The sequence below is a fragment of the Ambystoma mexicanum genome, chromosome 3q (assembly GCF_040938575.1).
Source record: "Ambystoma mexicanum isolate Mex_15411 chromosome 3q, UKY_AmexF1_1, whole genome shotgun sequence".
NCBI classification, from domain to species: Eukaryota; Metazoa; Chordata; class Amphibia; order Caudata; family Ambystomatidae; genus Ambystoma; species Ambystoma mexicanum.
In genome coordinates, this window is record NC_090926.1 from 129,739,519 (window position 1) to 129,763,398 (window position 23,880).

The 23,880-nt window shown below is 47.7% G+C and overlaps 1 protein-coding gene across 1 annotated transcript in view; it reads right to left on the reverse strand.

Moving 5' to 3' along the window:
* Positions 1 to 23,880, reverse strand: part of AMHR2 (anti-Mullerian hormone receptor type 2) — a 1,032,826-nt gene that overhangs the window by 659,647 nt on the left and 349,299 nt on the right. Inside the window, exon 4 of the mRNA XM_069653310.1 lies at positions 495 to 622. Within this exon, the coding sequence (XP_069509411.1) occupies positions 495 to 622 (128 nt within the window). The remainder of the gene's footprint in view (positions 1 to 494; positions 623 to 23,880) is intronic.

The following is a 23,880-nucleotide window of genomic DNA, read 5'->3' on the forward strand; positions in this document are numbered from 1 at the left end:
ACATGATTCTGCCTAACAAACTGCAAAAAGGAATTCCACTAAAGGATATCGGCGGCCCCGGTGGACCGGCTAGGACTCATGTCCACATAAGCCAGCTGCTCGACGGCACCCCTAAGCTCATTTCTTATATGAATTCTTTATATCATTGTTTCTTATGAACTTTTCAACTATTAGTGTAACATTCACATTTCTGTACAGCACGTTAGCGAAAGCAGTTTAGAAATCAATAAATATAAATTCAGCTTCAGGAAGGAGTTAATATCTGCATTGTTAGCTTACCCAATTAACCTGACGCGTGCAATCCACACCTAGCCAAAGTTTATCTAGTTAACGTACAAAATTTACAAGGAAGCTTCCATGATACCAGAACAGATCAACGGACAGTACACAAAATCAATTTTCTGAACATAACTGGTATAAAGATACCATGCACAAAAAACGTCCAGATATGTTTTAATTTTAGTGTGTACTGCACAAATTACTAAACAAAATACCTTTGAGACATGAAGGCCTGATAGATTCTGCAAAACCAGCTCAGGCAAACATTTCTGCACTCCCTCCATGAGCTCCATATCCTCAATTCTCCTGGGGTGCTGGCAACGGTTTCTCAATAATTGCATACCTGGAAGGGAAAAGAAGCAGAAAGTCAGTGAGAATAAGCAGTGAAGGAAGCAAGGATGAGACAATTATGGAAAACAGTAGAACTAGATGTCTCAGAGCTAGAAAGGGGAAGAAGAACTGTAATGGGAAAGGTACACTATTTCAGTTCAAAAGGGTGCTCACATAATACAGAATCAAAACCGAATGAGTGAACAGAGAAAAGCGCAAGGTGTTTCACTCAAGAATTTGATTTAGGTGGGTGTTTAACTTGCGACAGAACATTTAAAAAGTTAACATTTTCCTCCATCTCTAAAATAAAAATATGTCAACTAAAGTTACAGGTAACCTACCAAGATACAATTAAAGGTCCCTTGCAGCATAAATAAAGGTGGCGTTCCCGGCCGCGTCAGCGCGACCGGGAAGCCCGAGACAGAAGGACGTGTGTCGAGTGAGTCCTTGTGTGCTGGGGGCTTACGGGGATCGCTGGGGGTCAGGACAAACCCCTAACAGTGGTGTCAAGTGGGGGATGATGCCTGGGCCCGGCGGTGACGAAATCTGCAATTCTTTCCCTGGAACGGAATCACGGCATATCGTTCCGTGCCGTAGGCTGTGCATCACACACGCAGCTGGTTGCCATTTTTTATGTGGGGCCGTGGAACTTCACTGAGTTCCGGTTTGGGCGGTGAATGGCATCCAGGCCTAATGTTTGGACATACTGCTTGTAGGCAGTCAAACCTGCATACCCATGCCCGTTTTTTGATTTTTCTTCAAATCTTGGGTCTCCTACGTCGAGTGCAAGCAAGGAGAAGGGCTACAATGGCTGGGCCTGCATAGGCCAGATGTCTTTCTTGGCTCAATTTTTGGAACATCTGTGCCCACAGGGTGCTGCTGCAGCTGGGGTTCTGATCACTTCTTCATCCCCTTCATCATCAGGTTGGAGAGGTTCCTCTTCTTCATCCTCTTCATCATCAGTGAAGACTGCTGCAGAGGTGGACCCTCCATTTTCTTCTTCTTTGTTCTTCATCATGTCCAGTTGCTGTGTCTGCGCATGAGGCAGTCTGGAGAGAGAGGCACTGTACCATCATCTTCTTTGTCCCCAGGTTGGACATTTCTTTTGCCTGGGTGGGGCATCAGTACTTCATGGTGTTGGTGGGTGTTGAGTTGTGGCCCCCAAGGTCTACGCTGGGGGTGCCTGTGCACTCAAGCCCATGAGTGGGGCTGGTGATCAAGACGGTGGGCTGCCAGCAGTTCAGCAGCCTCCCCAAGAGGACGGACAAGCAGCAGTTCAACAGCAGGCCCCTCCAGCTCCAGCAGGGGGTCAGGCTCCACAGCCTCAGGCGCCACCACAGGCAGCAGTTCCACAGCAACCCCCTCAAGCTCTAGTAGGAGGCCAGGCTCCAGTGGCTCAGGCGCCGCCGGTGGTGCAGCCGATTGTCCAGCAAGGACTTCCCGTCATGGCTCAAGCACGAGCCCATGCGGCCCTGCAGCCCATCCCTGAGTTTGACGTGTCGGGCCCGCCGTCCTGCATTGGGCCCAGATGGAAGAGGTGGGTTGATTGCCTCGATATGTACTTTAAGGCCGCACAGGTCACGGATGATGACAGCAGGCTGGCGACTATGCTGTATTCGGCGGGGCCTTTGGTCCAGGAGATATTTGAGTCCCTTCCACCAGGGGATGGCTCCTATGATGCGGCAAAGACTGCCCTCCAGGCTCATTTTCTTCCCCTTGCCAACTCGGACTATGAAAGATTTGTAATGCTCTCTGCAAAACAAAAGGAAGATGAAACGCTGGACACGTTTTATGGATGCCTTAGACGCCTCTCGTTAGCATGTGCGTGGGGCGACGCAGAGGACATGATACAAACTATGCTGATCCAGGCGTGCTCCTCGGGCAAACTCAGAAGACAGGTCCTTAGAGAGCCGGGCCTCACACTGCCCCGCATCCTTGAACTGGGTCGGTGCCACGAGGTGGCTGAGGCTCGAGCAGCCAGGATGGAGGCGGGGTCCCGCTCAGTCAAGTCTGAGGAGGTGTGTGCCATGTGGCGAGGTGGAAGAGGCTTCAGAAGACCTGGGGTAGGACCCCGTGACAGAGCTGGAAGAGCGGATGAATCTTGCCAGAAGTGTGGGTACGATCTTCCCCACCCGACTGAGTGTCCGGCGGCAGGAAGGACATGTGGTAGGTGCGGCCTGCCTGATCATTTTTCTCGGGTGTGCAAGGCAGCCCTGCCTGTGATGGTGCCGAGAGGCCCGGCCCGGTCTGGGTCCCTGCTCCAGAACCGCCCGCCGTATGTTGCCTAGGTGGACCAGAGCGAGGAAGATGCCCAGGTGGATGAGGCAGACGAGGAAGAGGAAGAGAACATCTTCTTTGTCTCCAGTGTGGGAGTCCTGAGAGTGAAGAACAGGAGACAGCCGAGGTGTGTGGTGAAGGTCAATCACTCGCCAGTCCCGGTCCTGGTAGACATGGGGGCATCAGTCAATGTGATGGCCCGGGGACATTATGATGCTATGGACGCGCCCCCCAAGCTAATCACACCGAAGGCTTGCATTTTTGCGTTTGGGGGGCTAGAACCGATCCCACTGGATGGGGCCTTCGTGGCGAAAGTGGAGCACGATGGCTCGCAGATCACTGCCCGGTTCTACGTAACGCCAGTAAGCACCAATACTCTCTTGAGCTGTGCCGCAGCCAAGCCTCTTGGCATTGTCAGTTTTGCTTACTCCGTGTTCCTGGAGGACATTAACACCCTGCTTGATAAGTATGCCGCTCTCTTTAATGGAATTGGACAGATGGCTGGTGACCCGGTGAGGTTGCATATTGATGAGTCCGTGCGGCCCATTGCCCTGAAACACCGCAGGGTACCATTCCACCTTCGTGAGCAGGTGGACAAGGAGCTGGACAACCTTGTTAACCTCGACATAATTGAGAAGGTGGAGGGCCCGACCCCCTGCGTGTCTCTGATTGTTGTGGCAAGGAAACCCAAGCAACCTGACTCTGTCCGTATCTGTGTTGATATGAGGCTGCCGAACAAGGCCATTAAGAGGGAGAGGCACCTTACCCCAACCATTGATGACATCATTGCGGAGGTGCAGGGGGCTCGTTTCTTTTTCAAGCTGGACCTCCGGGCGTGCTATCATCAGGTGGTCCTCCACCCGGAATCTAGGTACATCACCACGTTCACCACCCACCGGGGACTCTACCGCTCCAAAAGACTTAGCTTCGGAGTGTCCTCGGCAGCGGAGGTCTTTCAGAATATCATCTGAGGTGCCCTCGCAGACCTAGAGGGCGTTCTGAACATTAGTGATGATATTTTGGTGTTCGCGAGGACAGAGGTGGACCATCTGCGGAGGCTGGCAAAGACATTCGAGAGACTGCAGTCACTTGGCCTCACCCTTCACAGGAAAAAATGTGAGTTCCTGCGCCCCTCCATCGAGTTCTTCGGCTTTGTTTTCAAAGAGGGGTGTGTGTCACCGGACCCCAGGAAGGTCCATGACATCAAGAAGGCACAGCCACCCAAGTCGGTGTCCGATGTGAGGAGTTTTCTCAGCATGGTCACTTACTGTGGGAGGTTCATTCAAAATCTCGCCTCCAGGTCTGAGCCCCTCAGGGCCCTGACGAAGAAAGAATCCACCTGGCACTGGGGCCCGCTTGAGCAGGCGGCGTTCGAGGATATCAAGGGTGCGCTGACGGCTGAGGACACCATGGCATTTTTCAACCGGCCTTACCATCGGAGGTCATCGTGGACGCCAGCCCATTTGGCCTGGGTGCCGTGCTAACTCAGATAGATCGTGACGGGGGTGTCCGTCCAGTGGTCTACGCCAGCAAGGCACTGTCTGAAACGGAGCAAAGATATTCGCAGATTGAGTGCGAGGCGCTGGCGGTTCTCTGGGGCTGCCGGCCTTTCAGGCTCTATGTCCTGAGCACCCGGTGACGGTCGTGACCGACCATAAACCCCTGCTTCCCATTCTGGCAGGATCATCATCGAAACCACCGCCGAGGATCGAGCGGTGGATGCTCGTTCTTCTGGAATACGGGGTCACCTTGGTGTATCGGCCGTGGGCGAACAACGCAGCGGACTATTTCTCCCGGCACCCGGGAGCGCATGGGGGAGTAGAATATTACACATGTGCTGAGGAGGCCGATGTTCATGTCCGAATGGTGGTGGAGGCGGCCACCCCCAACACAATGCCCCTGGCCGAGCTTGAGGCTGCAGCTACCGAAGATGAGTGCTTCCAAATCCTAAAGCACTCCATGCAGCAAGGCTCCTGGAAGTCGGTGCTGAAATCCTTGGCGGGGCGGACTCAAAAGGCCAAGACAGGACTGGTGCAGCTGTGGAAGGTCAGGGAGAAACTGTCATTCTCGGCGTTGGGCCTGCTGCTCAGAGGTGACCGGATAGTAGTCCCTCAGTCCAAGGTAAAGGACGTGATCACCCTCGCCCACCATGGACACCAGGGTGCGGCAAAGACCAAGGCCAGGCTACGACTGAAGGTTTGGTTCCCTCAACTGGAGAGGAAGGTGGATGGCTTCGTGGCTGCCTGTGTCTGGTGTCAAGTGGCTTCTCCCCTACAGCGAGAACCCGCCATTGAGGCAATGCCTCGAGGCACGCGACCCTGGAAAGTGGTCCATGCGGACTTCGGATCAACAACCATGGGCACCCACTTCCTAGTGATCGTCGACGAATACTCAAGGTATCCGGAGGTGGAGTTTGTGGACTCTGTGGCCTTCAAACACGTGGTGGTGGCCGTGGAGAAGGTGTTTACGGCCCATGGGTTCCCCCTCACGCTGTGCTCTGACAACGGGGCGCCATTCCAGAGTGAACGGGTCTCAGAGTTGATGGAGAGCTGCGGGGTACAGCACCAGAAGATAACCCCCTTGTGGCCTAGGGCAAATGGAGAAGCCGAAAGGTTAATGAGGACACTGAACAAGACATTCAGGATCGCCCAAGGCCAGGGACAGTCCCTCCAGAGAGCACTCTATCAGTTTCTGCGGGTGTACCGCACCACCCCACATGCGTCCACAGGGGTGGCTCCGGCTGAGGCTTTGTTCAGGCGCTGCCCGAGGGGACTGATACCCGAGGCCGGGGAGAAGGAGCCGGGGGTGATCGACAACCAACAGGTCAAGGTGGACCGGCAGTTGAGGATCGAGCAGGAGAACATGCAAAGAGGGCTCCGCCCGCAGCGGCTGGAGCCCGGTGACGAGGAGGTCCTCATCCGCAACAGAAACCCCCATGTAAAACTCTCCCTTCCCTACGAGCCGGAGCCGTTGGACGTTGTGGCCGTCAAGGGGTCTATGGTGACTGGCTCCGATGGAAGGTCCACTGTCACCCGGAATGTCAGCTTCTTCAAAAATCTGGGGGACCCGAGAACTGACCCACCCCCGGATCCGGACTTGATGGAGATGCCTGACGACGGAGGAGGCCCCTCCAGCACACCTGAGTCCCCTGTCAGGGGAACGCCTGCAGATAGACTACCTGTGCCGGAGGTAAGCAGGAAGTACCCCCGGGGGCTGGGCGAGGGAAACCCGCTTACCTCAGTGATTACGTGCTGGGACATTTGTCTGATCGACCTGAGTCCGGGGATTGTTGAGTACGGGGACCCGGGTGGTTGATAATAAAGGTGTGTGTGGGGAAACTGTTTTGAAGTGTTGATTTAGTAGAGTTGTTTGATTTGCAGTGTGTACTATTAAAGTGTTTTTGTTTGTCCTCCCGAAAAAGGAGGAGTGTGGCGCTGCACCTTGAAGGGACGCGCACGCGGCGGCGTGATCTTGCACGCCGCCGCGTGCAGCATTAATAAAGGGGGCGTTCCCGGCTGTGTCAGTGCGACTGGGAAGCCCGAGACAGAAGGACGTGTGTCGAGTGAGTCCTTGTGTGCTGGGGGCTTACGGGTATCGCTGGGGGTCAGGACAAACCCCCAACATTATGGGTGCTATGTATTCAGCTGATGTGTGCATACTGCCTCAGTGTATTGTACAGTAAAGAGACCATGGTAACATCTCCTGCAGATCTTTGACGTTGGGGTTAAAAAAGTCTCACTCCTTCTAACCCTTCCCATCAACTTTGTCGGCCTTTCATGCAATCGACCTCTGCAGCCATGCTCGGACTGGCATATAGGCCAATACCCAAACCAGAAACGCAAAATGCTGATGTGGGACCGTTTCTTTGGTCAAAGTGGGCCACTTTTTTTGCCTAATGTGTGCCAGTTTGATGAGTTACTTGACTATGTGGCTAACCGTTTTGACGAGTGTTGCTGAATAAATATCTTCAAACTAGTAATTTCATTAGACATATTTCCTTCTGTTTATGATACGATATGGCATTTATAATGCGCCTGTACATATGTGTTTCATATTTACAATTAGTATTCTTCACTATTCGACTTGGTTTGGCTTAAATTGCATCAAATCTGTTGGAGCTAGAAACAAAGTTACTAGAAGACCGGCTGCGGTGACAAGGCGGCATCTTTTCAGACTCCTGTGCTGTTTTGCTGCTGTGACCAGAACTCTTTTGGATCTTGCTTTTATTTATTTTTATTTATTTTTGCACGTGTCAATACTACTACGTTTCTTAGTACTGGTGCACAGGAGTATTTAATCCTCATCATCATTTTCGGAACAGGTATTCTGTTCCTTTAAAACTCTGCTGGAAGCGGAAGAATTCCCGCCCCTGCTGAACCAGGAAGTGAAAAACAGCTGACCGAGCCTTCACAGCGTTAAGTCCTGCTGCGGTGTCAAGGGTGGCATGTTTTCAGACTCCTGTGCTGTTTTACTGCTGTTTGGCTCTGGAGGCTGCGGAGGTAAGGGGACACAGTTACTGCTAGCTGCCACCCCGGCATATATCTACATTGAGGACTTGGTCCGCATTCTCCGCACGGTAATTGAAGCTCTCACCTACCCAGAATAAACTAGAGAAAATGAAAACTGTGCATTTATATGTCATGCTGATCATGGCGTTAAGGGAGTCTGTTGAACTCTCACATTTCTTCTGACGGAGGTGCCCTGAAACTCTACCGCGTTCAACTGTGCACGGTGCACACAAGATAAGGCTGTTCTCACGTAGGTCATGCCCTGTAAGGAGTCTTGTGCTTCAGTTTGCCAGTAGCCCCTTGGACCGTGCGAGAGACTGTTGGAGGTTTGTCTCCTTTGATCCCGCTTGACTTATTTTTTCATTTTTCACTTGGGGGTTGCGGGGGTTTGCTCTGTGGCATTTTCCTTTGACCCAAGTTGGACTTGTTGCTTGATTTACTTTTAATTTTTAAGGGACACAGTGCCCGTGGGCTTTCTTGCCTTTGAGCTGTGTCTTCTGTTTGAGGTTTTCTGTTTTAAACATCGACTTTCTTCTTTATTTCTTTCATTTGCTATGGTCACCCTGCGAAGTGGTTTCAGGGCCAGTAAGTACCTGCAATATGGAACCCGAACCAGTGCAGAATTTGGAACATATTCTGCACCTTAATGTTGAAATAACACAGGGGGCCTTGGCTGTACTTTTATCTGCGGCCAATGACAGTACAGAGAGACTTGATGTTGCTAAAAAGGTACTAGCTGGGATAATGTGACCCTAACTGTTGCTACAATCAGTCCTGTACAGGCGGATGTGCCTATGGCTGAATTACCTCTAAACGTATTGCCCTCACATGATGGGGCTCTGGATACTTCAGTTAATGCTCCCTTAGATGTTGGCCTACTGGAATTAACTGATGCTGAGTGCATTCAAGAAACTGATGAGATGGTAGCTCCTCTAGCAATGAGGAAAATTGTTAGATTCCCTGCTTCCACTCCTCAACCTATTGGGTCCTTTAAGAAGTCTAGTGCCCTAATTGGAAACCGTGGAATGACTGGTGGGTTGGGGGGGATCGTTCTCGGGTTGGGGCACTTTTAAAAACACATCTAAATGTTCTGGATCTAATGTGTTTGTTCTTGGAAAGTCTACCGAGGGTGTACCCCCTACTAATGTGCATCATATTTTGCCTGTAAGCGATGGAGGTCATCGTAATCAGCATGGCCCGGCAGGAGGCTGTTTTGTTACCTCACAATAGGACTTAACTCAGGAAAGCTGTTTAGAGGATTCATTCCATAGGGCAGTAAATGCTACTTGGGATTTGATGCATGATAATATTGATCTGGACTCATCACCTCCCATGCCTATTCATGGGAAAGTCTTCCCTAGTTCTATTACAACAATGAACTCCCCGATTGGTCTGTGTATTCCCAAAATAGGGCTAACATCTGAATCTCAGCCTATGAAGGAGGCTCCTAATGGGGTGTCTGAGAAGGGGATTTGTGAGCTACTTTCCCCACTTTTGTCTAACTTACACATTAGTCTCAACTTGGCACTAAAGGTTCTATGTGATACTCAGGAAAATCTGGGGGGACTGTGGCTGCTCAGCAGAAGGCATTTAATGATCTTACTTTACGTATGCCTGGGTACGAGCCTCTACTCAATAATATGAATTGAATGAATAGGCCTGTTGTGGGAACCAACTCTCATGATGACTTCAATTCTAGGCTGGAGAAGTTGGATGAAAAAATGTCTGCTATTTTGGAGGCACTTTCAGTCAGACCCCACGAAGACCCTGTAGAGTATTGCCCCAAAGTGGGGGTATGTGATCAAGCTGAAATAAGTGTTCATCCTTTGCCAATGGATAAAAGGGCTGTGGAATGCTCAGACAGTCCCTCAGCTCTGATAGAAGCAATGGGTAATCTGCATGATAGTATTGCAGAACAGGAGGCAATTCTGGTGGATGATTCCAATCTTTCGCTTATTGAAAATGATTTGGATATACAGTCAGTGCCCACTAATCCTATTAGGGGAAAAAAGTCGTAGGAAGAAAGCATCAAATAATTTTAAAAAATCCAAGAATATGCCCTCTGTAAAGACGAGGGGGAGTAACTCTAATCATAAGGCTATTCGTACGTTAAACCATCACGAGAAAGCTGATAAAGTGGGTTGTGTTGAACAGGCTGAAGAAGGATCAGTGGCTGAAGTACTGGAGAACTGCCCCGGACAGGTCTAGGATACTACTAAAGGAGATGGATCTCTGTTGGAGAGTCCAGGTACCTCTAGGGGACCTAGAAAGGGGGCCCAGGGTGAAAATGTGCTAGAACGGGTGCAAACTAAACATACAAAAAGGACAGCGTTTGGTAAATTGATTAGTACTGTGCATGCTCGGACGTCTACTCGCCATTTACAACCTACTGCACCTATCAATGATACCAACCGGGTGGCGGCTACAGGTCTTTCTGTGTCTACTCAGGAAGATATACAAGCGGAAACAAACTATGAGAGGTCTGCTATTGCCCAATGTGGGGATGGGGCACTGTGGTTCTTTGGCGGGTGGTACGGCACCACCAGCTCTGACACAACATGTTGGTGGAGTGGCCCTGTTCAAATTTTGGATGGAGCAGTACCGGTGTCTTCTGTGCAGTGGCAAACAATTTGTTTCCTAATGCCTCCAAATCCAAAGTCCTTGTTCTAACTAAAAGGAAAAAGGATATCCAATATGCATGGACTATGGGAACGGATACTATGGAGCAGGTCAAGACGGTAGTTTATTTGGGATACTATTTGGCTAACAGGGTTAGCATCGAAAATTGGAAATCTATTCTATATGATAAAGCCGAGAAACTTACTGCCCATGTGAAATTTCTAAAGCAGAAAGTATGTAAATTTACGCTTATTCTCCTGAGATGATACTATTTGGCCAAATTTGAGGCTATTATCCTCTATGGCCCTGACCTTTGCTCTCAGAAAATGGATGACCTTTTGAATACTATTCATGGAGTTTTATGGAAGAACATACTTGGTCTTTCTATTGCCATTCCAAACGCCATCATTAGACACAAGTTGTGCCTGGTGTCCGTAAAGGCTAGGTATGTGTGGAGACAGTTGTCTCTATTTAGAAGAATTATCGCTCCACCCAAAAACTCCCTCTATGAGAGTCTTAAGGCTGCCATGTTAGCAGGATCAGTACCATCTTTAAGGGAGTTCAACAAACGGATGTGCTCTGTGTTGGTCTATATTTGTTCATCTGAAGAGGACTTGATCCTCAGACCAGGGCATGTCAAAAACATCTTGTTCAGGTCCGACTGGGCCGAGACAGTTGACTGCATTGATTCATGTACAGGATTTGTGGAGTATTCAATGTTTATACATACTAAGGAATGTCTTCCACTATATGTTCAGAAGTCTCCTTGTCCTATTATACGCATGAATTATATGCGTTTCAGGTTAAACCAACTACCTGTTTTTGAGAAAATTAAAACCTGGAAAACCAGGAATATGAATGAGGGGCCAAGTGTAATGGACAAGGAATGTAGGTTTTGTAGGTTAAGCAACACCCGCGAGACTCTGAAACACTTGGTAGTAGAGTGTACATTTTTTGGTGCAGAACGACTTAGGTTTTTCAAGGACTAAACAAATGAATGTTCAGAGGTATCTAGAAATTTGTTTTGGTGTTGCTGTATGTGAGGCTCTTCTATCTCCTTGGTTTTATCTCTGAATCATTTTCTTATACTGCTTATTTCCGAGTTGAATAACTAGTTTTTTCTTGCTTTATTTATACTTGGTCTTTTCTTTTCTTTTTGTTTTTCCTTTTTTATTTGTTTTATATATGATATGAAATTTGCTGAATTGTTTTTATATTTTGCTGTCTGTATTTTGTTGCATATGGTTTTTTTGTAAACTGTAAATGCCACAATAAAAAAACCAAAAAACTAGAAGACATATTTCATGAGCCTGCGCCTATTTGACATGGTGTGAGCCAATCTCTGCCTTGTTACTTGAAATTGGCTTGAGGCAGAAACATCATTAGATGACATACTTCCACCGGTTTAGTTTCAGCATTCGAATCTATGCGATACAGTTCAACCCAATTGGTTCCTACTGGCTCAAAACATTTTGAATCTGTAACAAAGGTTGTTTGAGCAAGAGACAAAAGGGAGCATTTTCTAAAAACTCGACTGGTAAAAAGTAGCACTAAAAGTGTCAGTAATTCTTACCACCACTTTTACTGATCTGGGGGATTTTACATTATTTGCCAGGCTAAGTTAGGAATCAGGACATACTTTACATTTCCGTCCCCTTTCCAGCTTTGAAGGCAAATCCAGCTGGTTTACTGCCAGCGTGAAATGTTCATGCAGGCAATAAACCATTGGGTTTTAATAGAATATGCCTGTTTTTCCCTCAGATAAAAGCAGACAGATTCAATTGGAATCCAGGGTACATGCCTGCCGCAAGCTTGCAATTGCGGCAGGCATTTACATTCATTTGTGTTGGTGACTGTAAAAGAAAAGTGTAAAGGTGATTTCGCTTGTTTTTTTTTTTTTTACAAATTTCATTTACACTTCTGCATACAAATTATGTAAATTACACAGAGGGGAACTTTCGTACGTAAGTGAAAACATTCACAGCCCCCATCCAGTGTATTTTCTGATTTTTATAACATTACCACTGAAGTCACTGCAAGCCAGTTTATGAGCCTGTGACAACTCGACACATTTTGAGACAATTGTGCCTAGTGGATAGAATCATGTCAGATCTATAATCTGGTTTGACTCCTTTGAGCGGCTTTGAAACTCTATTGTTAAGTTAAGTTCAAAGTACTCACAAACCATTTCAACCCCTACAAGAAGAAATATCAAACATTTACTGTAAGGGATCAAGAATAAGACTCGGACACAATGGCACATCATCACAAAAGAAAAAGAGGACAGAGAAATCCTACCGATCCCTAACTCTGAGAGGGGTTTCTCTGCCTCAACAAAACTAAGGACTGTCTGTGCCAGGATGTTATAAATCAAGGATGTCCTCTGTCCTGTGTCCAAAATCCTAAATGGACCCTCCATACACTAAACTTAAAAGAATGTGAAAAATACTGATGTCTGTTAGCTGCACAAAGTTCCACTAGAAAAGGGGGCATTCATCTTCCCCTAGATTCCTTCTGGTTGTTCACTTGATATCCTTGATTATTCCACAAGCCCAAGGGGGACAACTCTTTTCCTGAGGTTCTTCCCACTTCTTCTTCTTCCATATAGTTCATTATAATATCCAGTTTCTTGTTTGTCTTCCAAAAGGGGTATGGTTCTTCCTGTAACGCTTACTCCTCGGGAGCGTTAATGATCTTGAGCCTGTTGATCTGCTACACTGAAGCCTTTAGATTCTTTTCCTGTTAAGACATCTAGATAAATAGAATAGAGTTACTGTAAGTGTAAAGTGTGGTGATAACTAATGAGAGGTTTTGACTACCTTCACCCATAAATTAACTCCCTTCTGTATCTGAGACCACACCCCCTCCTAACCTGTGTTTTATATTTATGGAGCTCTCCATCGTGCTGTCTAACAGGGGCGTGTTGTAATTGTGGTTCTGAAGATTGGAGTGCTGTAGAACTCTGGAAGACTTTGAAGGCACGTGTCTTTAAGTAATGAGTCTTTTGACAGAAAAAATAAATGAGGATAACTGTTGTCTTTCTGATTTTAAAGGTTTTCTATGTTGGAGAGATCTCTCATTCAAACTATTTAATTCTTCTTTCTCTTTACAGGTTCTTGGAGGAAGAAGAGCTTGCTGAAAGTTCGAGGCATAAAGAGAAGAACATGGACACCTTACTTCTTATGGAGAGTTGGCACAAGTGCTACTGATGAAGCGCCTATCTAAAATACGAGATTTCATTATCCAGGAAAGATCTTTGGTTGCGGAATGGTTGTGCACGTAATCGGGAAGAGAAAACATTGAACAGGGTAAGTTAAGTTCGTCTTATCTGAAAAGGCTGCAATCTTCTACTGTGAAGCGCGGCTAACTACTGAGAGGAAACACTCTGAGGAGCTTCAGGTATGTCTGTGCCTAGAAGTTATCTTCACTTAAAACTCTGTAATGTTCGTTTTAACAAAGTACCTTGGTTTTTCTGCAGGTCCACGGAATGCTGAGAAAAACCCTTGAAAGGTGCTGCGCCTGCGAGCGAGGACTGTGGTCTGAGAAGACTCTGTGATGAAAGCATATTCTTCAACTGAAAGACTGCGGCGAAGGAATTTTCTGTCAGGTAGTCTTATCTGTGGTCCGTGGATAGTCTGTGAGCAATTCGTAGACTTAATATTTCTTTTCTTTTATTTCTTCAGATTCTGTGAGCTGAAGCGCCGGTAGCGTTGCACTGCTGTCAGCGGGTTAAACGCAAAGCGCGTGTTCCAGCGGGGGCAGAGCTTAAGTAGCTCTCTATGACAAATGACTGGCTCGATGCGGCAGTTTATCCATGACCCTCTAGGCGGCCATCTTGTGAGTATTGAACCGCTGGAGTAATCTATGGGAGTCTATGGTATTTCAGTGCTGTGAATGATATAAATGCCATATGTGCCAAGTTAACATCCACTTTTGACCCACTGATCTATGCAATGTATCCCGCCTGGCCTGAACACTTGAATTAAGACAATTGACCCTGGCTCTGATCATGACACTTCCCTTATATCTCCCAAAACTCAAGGAGGCATTCTGCCCCTGAGTCTTCTCAGCCTTTTCCTACCCCTGATTTACCTCATGCCAGGTTATCAGGTTCCAACTACTTACGCCTGGTATACTCTCCTTCCAGGACTATTCAGTTCAACCTTAACCTTCTTCTGTAGCCAACAAATGTGTTTTTTCATATATTGAGTCACCAACACTTTCTCAACAGTCTCAGTTTTCATGTCAAATACTTCAAGTCCCTAATCTGTGATTTCCCGCGCTATCAACGGTATGCGGCATTCACCTTGAAACGCCCCAGTATCCCATTCGCCTTCCTTGGACTCACCGGTCTTCACTGGTGGCTTCGGCATCCATCGCGTGTTACTGTTTTCTTTTCTCTCTGCTTGCTGACTGGTAATGCTTCTCATCGGTTCCCGCTCTGTACCGCTGCAGCCAACCTTCCTATTTCAGACTTTGCTGCACGCCGGTGTCATCAGCGCCTCTGCTTCAGCATGCCACCACCTCTCCTCCTGTTGTGAGAAACCTAAAGGCACTCTCACAACTACTCCCCAGGCATCTTCTGTTCAGATGGCAATGGAAGGTCCATCACTTTTGGATCCCGATCCTAGGGGGGTGAACTAGCAAGGGAGGATCACCTGGGCGAAGGGTCCTTGGGGATTGGGGAGAGGGTGCCAGAGGGCGAGACATGGTATTCTCCCCTTTCCTGATAGTGACTAACCCTACCCTCCCTCGGCCTTTGTAGGATGTTGCTGTCCATATCCTAATTTTCCTCTGAAATTAAACTTAGCACTGAGAAGAAGAAGATGCCTCAAAGAGTAATGCAGAATACCTATAGGAAACACCACTAAAGTACTGGGACGAAGAAGAGGGATCCTGAAGACTACAGAGCTGTAGGTCAGACATGTCCCAATAATTGGTCTAATTGAAATCCGGCAAACCAGGCAAGTGAATCACACCTGAAACCCGTTGATGGAATCCAGGTGCATAAAAGGAGGAGCACTCGCAAACTTGAAGAGAGAGCAGCAAGAAGGCCAGCACAACCCACAAGAAGCCAAAGGAGAGCAGTATGCAGAGACGCTGAAGGACTGCACAGTGAAGCAGAGTGCATTTGCATGGCGAGGGAGCCGTATCACCAGGGAGCTGGGGAAAACAGGAGAAAGGAGCCGTGGAACATGTCGGTCACTTTACTGTGGCCAGGCAGTGCTTGTTCCCTTGAATGGAAGTAACAGTCCAGGGGGGCCTGAGGGGCAGGCGGTGAGACCCTGACCTCAAATACAAGAAACTGACTTAACGAGTAAGCTAAAGAAAAGAGCGTTAGAAACTCGGTGCGCATATGAAAGGCAATGCGGCAGAGAGTTACATTGTTTCAAAGTGGTCGCGTGTAGTTGGCATGTTATCGAAAGCCTCCGATCAAAGCAACAAGAAGGAGCTGAAACAAATGCAATGTTAGAAATGGGTTTTGTAGAAACACTTTATCAGAGTGGTCACGTTTGAAGAAGAGGTACGTGTTCAAAACTCTCTGATCAGATTCCTAAGATGGGCACCGACACTAGGTGGCATGTCAGCAGCCGCTCCGTAAGCCTGTGGAGGTTCAGAGATTTTCCCACCACCCCGAAGCCATAGCAAACCTCCAAATTAGCGGAGAAAAGCTTGGGGACACTGCGGACGCAAGCAAATGAGCCAGCAGGCAGGAGGAAGGAACAACACTGCTCTAGTTTCAAAGAGCAAAGCTGCGCTGATCTGGGTTGCGGCAGCCATCAGCAGAATGCAACAGTGAGGTGGGCAGCCGAGGAGACCCAGACCAAGGCCATCCCGCTACCTTTGGCTGAGGGGGCAGAGGCGGGCCCAAAAAGGCAGTGCAGGGCCACCCGGGTATGCAGTGAAAGAGGAGGAGTGATAGCTAGCAACGTGGAGCAGAGCCAGGGAGGACCCAGCTGAGCCTGTTCCCCCTTACCCTGGCGATGAGAGCAGTGGTCCCATCATCCTAGAAACACCGGCACAGCAGCCACGGCGCACGCAGAGGGGGCCAAGTATTATGGGCACAGAGAGGCTGCAAGAGAGGGCCTGCCACACACATGTAGCATATGGTGAGGTGGCAGGGCTACAGGAGGTACTACGGGAGGCGAGGATATGGCAACCTCCACAGCATGGTGCATGGATAAGAAGGTGAGAGGCTCAGAGTGGGAAAGGCCCAAGACATTGCACTCAGGCCAGCGCCTGCCCATAGGCCCCGGAGAGGAGTGCCAAACAAGAGCCCGGAAGCACACGGGAGGAATTCACCCAAAACAAGGACACTACTCGAGGGTGAGCACCGCAGGGGGATATAAAAGGCGCCTGGCAGGCCACGTAAGGAGGCTTCATTGCCCACCCCCCTCCATGACAGGAAAGGTACAAGAAGGCCTGGTACGGGATAACCAAACACCATCGGGAGACGGAGAGAGCCTGAGGCCCCAGTAGGAGAAAAGGGTAGCCAGGGGCTCGAGACAAATGTCCAAAACCAAAGTGAAAGCCTCAAAACAGGCAGCAAGCTCTGGGGACACACTGGGAACCATCCCCACTTTATGGGGCCTGACAGAGGGGACCCAGCAAAGGCTCCCAAGAAATGGCAGAACAAAGGGAACTCTTGGGACAAAGCATATGGGGCCCATCTCAAGGTAGGACCTACCTAGTGACATGCTGTCCCTCCAAACGTCATTAACTAAAGCGTTTCAGGAACAATTTCAGCGAATGAGGTTGGCCAGCTAGGGGAAAGGACGGATCTCCTGGCAAGGGGCTACAAGAAGTGGACAAAGATACGACAGCACAAGGGGAAGCCATAGAGCGGCTTCACGTGGCCACACAAAACCTTGAGCTGCTGATCGAAGACATGGAGAACCGCTGAAGGAGAATCAACATAAGGGTAAAAAATCTTCCCAAAGCTATTGCAGACAAGGACCTGAAGGGGGAGGTTCAAAGGATCTTTGTGGACCTCCTGGGTGACAGAAGTCCGGAAGACATCGAACTGGACTGAATTCACTGAACCGGCAGGACAGTAAGAGGCCCCAACGGCAGGCCGAGGAATGTTCTAGCAGCTTTTTCACACAGAAGGAAGCGATCCTGCGAGCAGCTAGGGTTCAAGAACCGGTCTTATACAAAGACACCCCAATATCGCTCTTTAAGAACCTGGCGGGTAGCACACGTCTCAAGAGGAGGCAGATGGGTCCAGTGGTAAGGGAGCTGACCAGTAGAGGAATCCGCTACAAATTGACTTTTCCCCTTGGGCTTGGTTTTTGAATGGGTAGGGACCCAAAAGTGCACCACATCTGTTCAGGAGGGAGTAGACCTCCTGCAACTGGACACAACTCAAGGATTCCAGGAAGACAGCCTCCCCAGGCGGAGAACCGGCCGAGGCCTCACCCATTGGAATGGAGGACAGCAGCAGAGCGACGCAAGCGAAGAACCGCTCTCCGGGGCCCACAACCTAAGGCTGGGGGGGAGTCTGGGGAGAAAAGTGAAATGATGGGTAACAAAAACAGAGTAGGAATGGTAACTAGGTCAGATTCAAATGGGTGGTGGACTATGAAGACTTGGAGTGGGCTGCAGGAGCGTTGGAGGACGTTCCATCTTGGATTCAGTTAGAGCAGTAGCGCCCGGGCGGGAGAGGGAGTGGGATGGGGGGGTCACGGGGTTAGGGAAAGGGGACAAGTGGGTGGGAATGGGACCAGACAGTGGATACAGGGATGGGGCAACTCGAAGCGACCATTGGGGTTTGAGGGGGGGGGAATCTGAGCATGGGTATAAGCAGGGAAAAGAGGCGAAATCAAGACTAATGGGGGGAGAGTGTCCTTGGACGGTATCCATTCAAGTGGTCAACACATAATGTGAGAGGGCTCAACTCCTCTCTAAAAAGGGAAACATTGGGGCAGTACACTAGGAAATCCACCCCAGATGTGCTGACAATCCAGGAGGCTCATCTCATGAGGAAAGATCAGGCAAGACTACGATTGAGGGGCTACTCCCGCATCTATCACGCCTCAAACTTGTCAAAGAAATGCAGAGTGGCTCTAGCAATTAGGGATGGGATGGACTTCAGGATTAAATCATCCAGAGCGGACAAAGGAGGCAGATATATAATCGTGGTGTGGGAATATGCGGGGGTCACATGGTCCCATACACGCTGGTGTCAATCTACACCCCGAATGCGTGGCAAGAGAGGTTTCTGAGGAAACTGCTCAATGTCCTTGAAGGGTTTGCGTAAGGCCACACGATCTTAATGGGTGATTTCAACCTGGCATGGTCCCGGGAAATAGACAGGAGCACGGGGGAGTGCCAATGAGGGGTGTGGTGGATACGGCTTCCCTGAGGGACAGGTTCGAAGCCCTGGTACTACAGGACGTTTGGATGGGGTGCAGGGAGACAGGGAAGGCTTTAAATTTGTTTCTAATGTGCATGGGACACAATTGCGTATCGATTCGATTACATTTGGGTGTCAGCCCCCTTCCTGGGAGCAGTATTGTGAATCACGGTAGGCCCACTTGGTGTCGCCGACCACGCAGTAGTCACTATGGACCTTCGTTTGCCCAGTCGACTTGTTTTTCACAATATGTGTCACATTGTAGTAGCCACCTTGGACATACACAAATAAACTCATAACAGCAGTGCCCACAAGAGAATCAGTGGCTGCGGTGTTCCTTTATCCACATTGATCAAGCCTTCAACAGTGTCTTCACAGCTGTGGGCCACGAGTTACTTCCCTTTGGTGACTGGCCATCCCTGGAGTGTCTGCCTGAAGAGCCACAGAAATTATGCACCAACTGGTAGTGTAACATGGTTTAAAAGTGATAACTGGAACAGTATGTGTGTCAAGAAGGAGGATGCTGCTCTTCACAGCTTGCTTCATGATGCCAAATGGCAACCACTGAACTAGGAACCATATCTAAGGAAACCAATTCAAATTCTAGTGACCAATTACTGTGTGGGCAGTGCACCACAACTGAAATCAATTTGGCACTCTGGGGCCTGAAAGGGGGTTCATTGGAGCATAAAAGGCAACCACAGTTTAAGCTAGTTTTTTAATGGTTTTTATTACATATTTTCTTATAACAATAACCAACCACAATCAACACAACAGTATACAGCTTATTATTTTCATACATATTAATCAACTACATCTAAAACAACCATACCCCCCAACTCAGCTGGCACATTACTTGCAAAATATACATTCCTAATCATACAGCATCTACCTTCTCCAATGCAGCCTGTGTGGCCTCCTCTTCGTCATTGCCTGTAAACAAAGTCACAGTCAGTGCAAACCATCTTTGAATGTCTATACCCAAATCAGCTTTTTGTTCTCCCAGTGCTTTTTCCCAAACTCCAGTTTCTGCCGTGACCCACTTTTCCAGTGCCCTCCACCGTCCCTCTATACTTGCCCAATTCTACCAAATAAGGATAACCAGTGTGTTCCTTAGTGGGAATCCAAAGTAGGTCTCTAAGGTACCTCCTTTTCCCCACCGGCTGCAGCAGTGCCGTTTCTGCTATGGCATCATCGGCCATCCATTGCAGTACATGTTGCAGCTGGCACGCCAAGAAGTATAATTCAAAATTTGGTATCATGAGCCCTCCGTGTTCGTACGGTCTTTGTAGTGTGCTCAAAGCCACCTTGTTCCTTCCCTCCTGCCACAGGAACTCCCTGCATATTTTTTCTAATTCTCTGAAGAAGCTCCTTGGGATATTGTACGGGACATTTCCGAATCAATGCATAAGTCTCGGCAGAGCCACCATTTTCAGCAGCGCTGCTATGCCCAACACAGACAGGGGTAACTTACTCCAAAACTCTATAGAGTTCTTCAACCCATTTTTGGCCTGTACCGTGTTGAAGTCATGTTCTCGCGAGGGGTCATGATAAATATTGACACCCAGGTACCGAAAGGAGTCCTTGCTCCAGGGCAGAGGAAGCACTGGCAGATCCTCCTCAGCCACAATCGCTGTCGCAGCCAGTGGGAAAAAACATGACTTACTTTTATTTATTTGAATCCCTTTCAATACACTCCAGTACCTCCTATATGTATAGGTACAGCAACGTATCATATGCATACATGGACACCACATGCTTTATCCCACCTTTATCTATGCAGTTTAAGCTAGTTGTGGTGGCCATTGGAAGGAGCCCTGCGTTAGCAGTTCCAGGTAAGGCAGGTGAATCAGTTGAGAGGAGCAGGAGAGAACAATAAAAGTGGATGGAGTTTAAAGGAAAGAGAGGAATAGAACAAACAGACAGGAGAAGAGAAGAGAGGAGAACACAAAGGAGCTAGAATAGATTTAAAGGAGAGAAGAGAGAGTTAAGAAGGAGGAACAGCGCTGGAGAGCAGTGGAGTGACTAAAGGAGGGGGATTAGATGTGAAGGGAAGAAGAGAGCTGGGGAAAGAGCTCAAAGAGGGAACAGTGAGTGGGCAGGCAGTAGAGAGTAAAGAGATCTAAGGAGGAACATAGGCAGTGGACAAGAGAAAAGATAAGAAGGACCTCCAGAGAAAACAGAGAATCAGGGAGGAGAAATGGGAGAAAGACAAGGAACAAACACAGCAGGGTGCAAAGTAACAATCACCCAAGGAAGGCGAGGATCCAGGAAGCGAGGTAAAGAGGTCCCAATCCTTGCAGGGAGACGAGGAGGAGAGAGTAGGTGCTTGAGAAGGTAAGGACAGAGGTCCTATGAAAAAAACACCTGTTTATCAATCCTGCCAACGACTGTGGAAGTGTCCGTCACCGGTATTGTGAGGTGCATACGTAAAGGTTTGTGACTCCAGAGGGATGTGCCCTAAAGTGACCCCAGGTATGGCTAGACCAGAGACAAGTCTTGGCCCTGAGAGAGCAGCTGCTGTGGAGGACCACTTCGAGAGGAATCAGCATCCGGACTACAATGATGACATCGGAAAGAAAAAACCAAGCCTAAAAAAGAAGCACATGGGACACTTAAAACCCCATTGACTGCAAGTACCCTTTTGTCTGAACAACAGGAAGTCGAGTCAGAGGGAGGTGAGAGACAGACGAGAGTCCTCAAGACAGCTGAAATTGCTCCTTTTTTATTTTGATCGGTTTTAAGTTTATATCTCGAATGCCGAGTTGTCTGTTGATCCCTCAGCCATGCAATTTTATGAAATTTGGTGATAATTGCCATATATGATTTTAAGAAATCTGTATGGGAACACGTTTAACTGCATTTAATACAATAAAGAAGTGTTTTAAATATCCTTGAAACTTTTGAAATCACTCAGAATTGGTCACATATAGTATGTGATAACTTACTTTTCAAAATGTTGGTGAATATTGGTCAAGGAATACAAAAGGTAAAGGGATGTGAAACTTTGCATTTCCTAAGGTAAGTTGAACACAACTTTTACTATACATTTGATGTTGCTCTACATTACAGTGTTGTACTATATCACTTTGGTCATAGCTGATGTTGTGCATGGCGGCTTTGTGACGTTATGGCAGCCATACTGTACTCCACAAATCCATGGACAAGGTGGAACACTCTGCATTCTCCAAAGAATCACACTTGGAAATGATGATGGTTTGTACAAAGGGAACAGAGCAGAGCCTACACACAAGTGCAACACAAATGCAAGTACTGGAGGATTGGAGTATTAATGAATAGCTTCTTAAATACAGCTGGATGATACTTTCAAGATCATAGAGAAAATAAGGACTGTGATGTTACTTTTTATTTTTTATTTTATTGGTTTAAATTCAAACCTTTAAAATGTTACACAAACAAAACAAAACAATTAACACATTAATATTATGCCCCAGCTATCCTCCTCCCTTCTCACATCCCATGTCATGTTATTCCAGCAGTCCTCACCTGATCGAGGTTTTCGCGTTACTGAATCGTCCTTAAATTTACTTGACATCTTAAGCTAGAGGCCGTTCAATTGCATTTTTTAGTCTCTCTTCAATTACGGCCAAAAAAGAAGTCAGGGGCATAATTAATTTCATGTCCAAACCATTCCACATTCTCTGCCACCATTCCTCCGCGCACACCGACTGATGGTCATCATACCACTGGCCCAGATGAATAGGTCTTTCGTCCTTTAGTTCCGGACAGAAAGGCACGAGGTGCTTGAGGGATTCCAGCTCATTGTTGCAAAAGCGACAAGTGAAATTTAGTCCTACATTACAAGCCCAATGGCTAGTCCGCTCCTTAGTTTTAATCGCATTTAGCCGGAAGAACATAAAAAGTCTGCTGGCTTCCGAATTTGGGAAGCCATTCTGATATTTTTGTAGCACATTGTAGCCTCTTGCTTCGGCAGGAGCGTCTTTCATCGCGCTAGCAGATTGGCGCTCACTACATGTACTAATCCAATCGGCACGCCAAATCATCACTTTAGCTGCCGTAGGATTTGAGTGGAGAGTTTCCAAACTGATATTATTAATTCTTAAGAGGTCTTCACATCGTTTCACCCATTGAGATAGAATATCTGGGCCTCTAGCTGACGCATTGTGGAAGATCTTGAATTGGAAGATTCCCTCCTCGGCTCTGGATTTCTGAAACAAGGCTAGTTGGTTCCAGCAGATCCGGGCATGCAGCGAAACTAGGGCGAGTTCATACCTTATGCAGGCTGTAGAAATTCCGATTGGTAAGCTTAATGCCTTGGTCCAGAACGTGTGTTCCAGTAAAGCCCAATGGGTTGACGGGCATACAAAGGTGTTTTCCGCACCGTAGGTCAGGATCGGGACCGCTTTCTGTTTGTAAAAGTTTTGCAGCGGCCGAATTTTCTGTGTATGACAAGACCCTGACATGCCAGCTGGTCGCATTTCCTCTTGGATTCAGCTACCCAAGTCTCTTCACAGATACTAGAGTTCAGAATCATACCCAGGTACTTTACGCTTTTTTAAATACGTAGTTGATCTTGATCTAATGACCACACGTATTTTGAGACCCTTGACTTTTGGCTTGTTCTTAAGCTCTCAAACACCAGTATTTCAGTCTTTGCTGTGTTTATCTTCAGATTGTTCATGCTCACATAATTTTGCACTGCCTCAAGTTTGCGTTGAAGGCCAATCGGGGTTAGATCTAAGATTACCAAATCGTCGGCGTACAACAACCAACTTAACTGCGATGAGTTGAGCTTAGGTGGAAAAGCCCTCACAGATTGAATCGCTTCACCGATGTCGGAAATGAAAAGACTAAAAATTGCAGCTGCCAACGGGCATCCCTGTTTCACCCCTTTGAGCGTCTTAATTTGAGCTGACAGGGAACCTGATTGATCTAGTCGAACAGCAATTGAAGTGTCTGTGTGAAGTTCTTTAATTGCCGCAAGTAAATCTGCCGGAAAACCCCACACTTCCATTTTTTTGCCACAACGATTCCCGATCAATCATGTCAAATGCCATAGAAAAGTCGACAAAGGCAAGATACACTTTTTGTTAGCTCGCAGGGCTTACATTTTCAGTAGGTTTAGGACAAGCAGGTTCAGGGAACACCCAACAAATTTCACGAAGCCTGCTTGTCTTTCGACCACTCTTTTAGCTGTTCTGGCCCAGTTGATCAATTTTGTTTGCAGCAAAGACGCGTAAATCTTACCCAATACATCGAGCAGAGCCACCGGATGATAGTTTTTCGGTGAAGATCTGTTTCCTTTCTTGAAAATTGGCACTATTATCCCTGTCTTCCATGAGGTTGGCACTTGTTTTTGCGAGTTGATTCTTGCAAAAAGATCAGAACACAGGTCAGCCCAAAGATCAGGAAACTGTTTGATCATGAAATTCGACAAACCGTCGGGACCCGGCGCCCTAGAATTTTTTGCTCTCATGATTACCTCTTGGATGTCATCCCTTGTAAAGCGTAAATTCCATGATGCTTGGT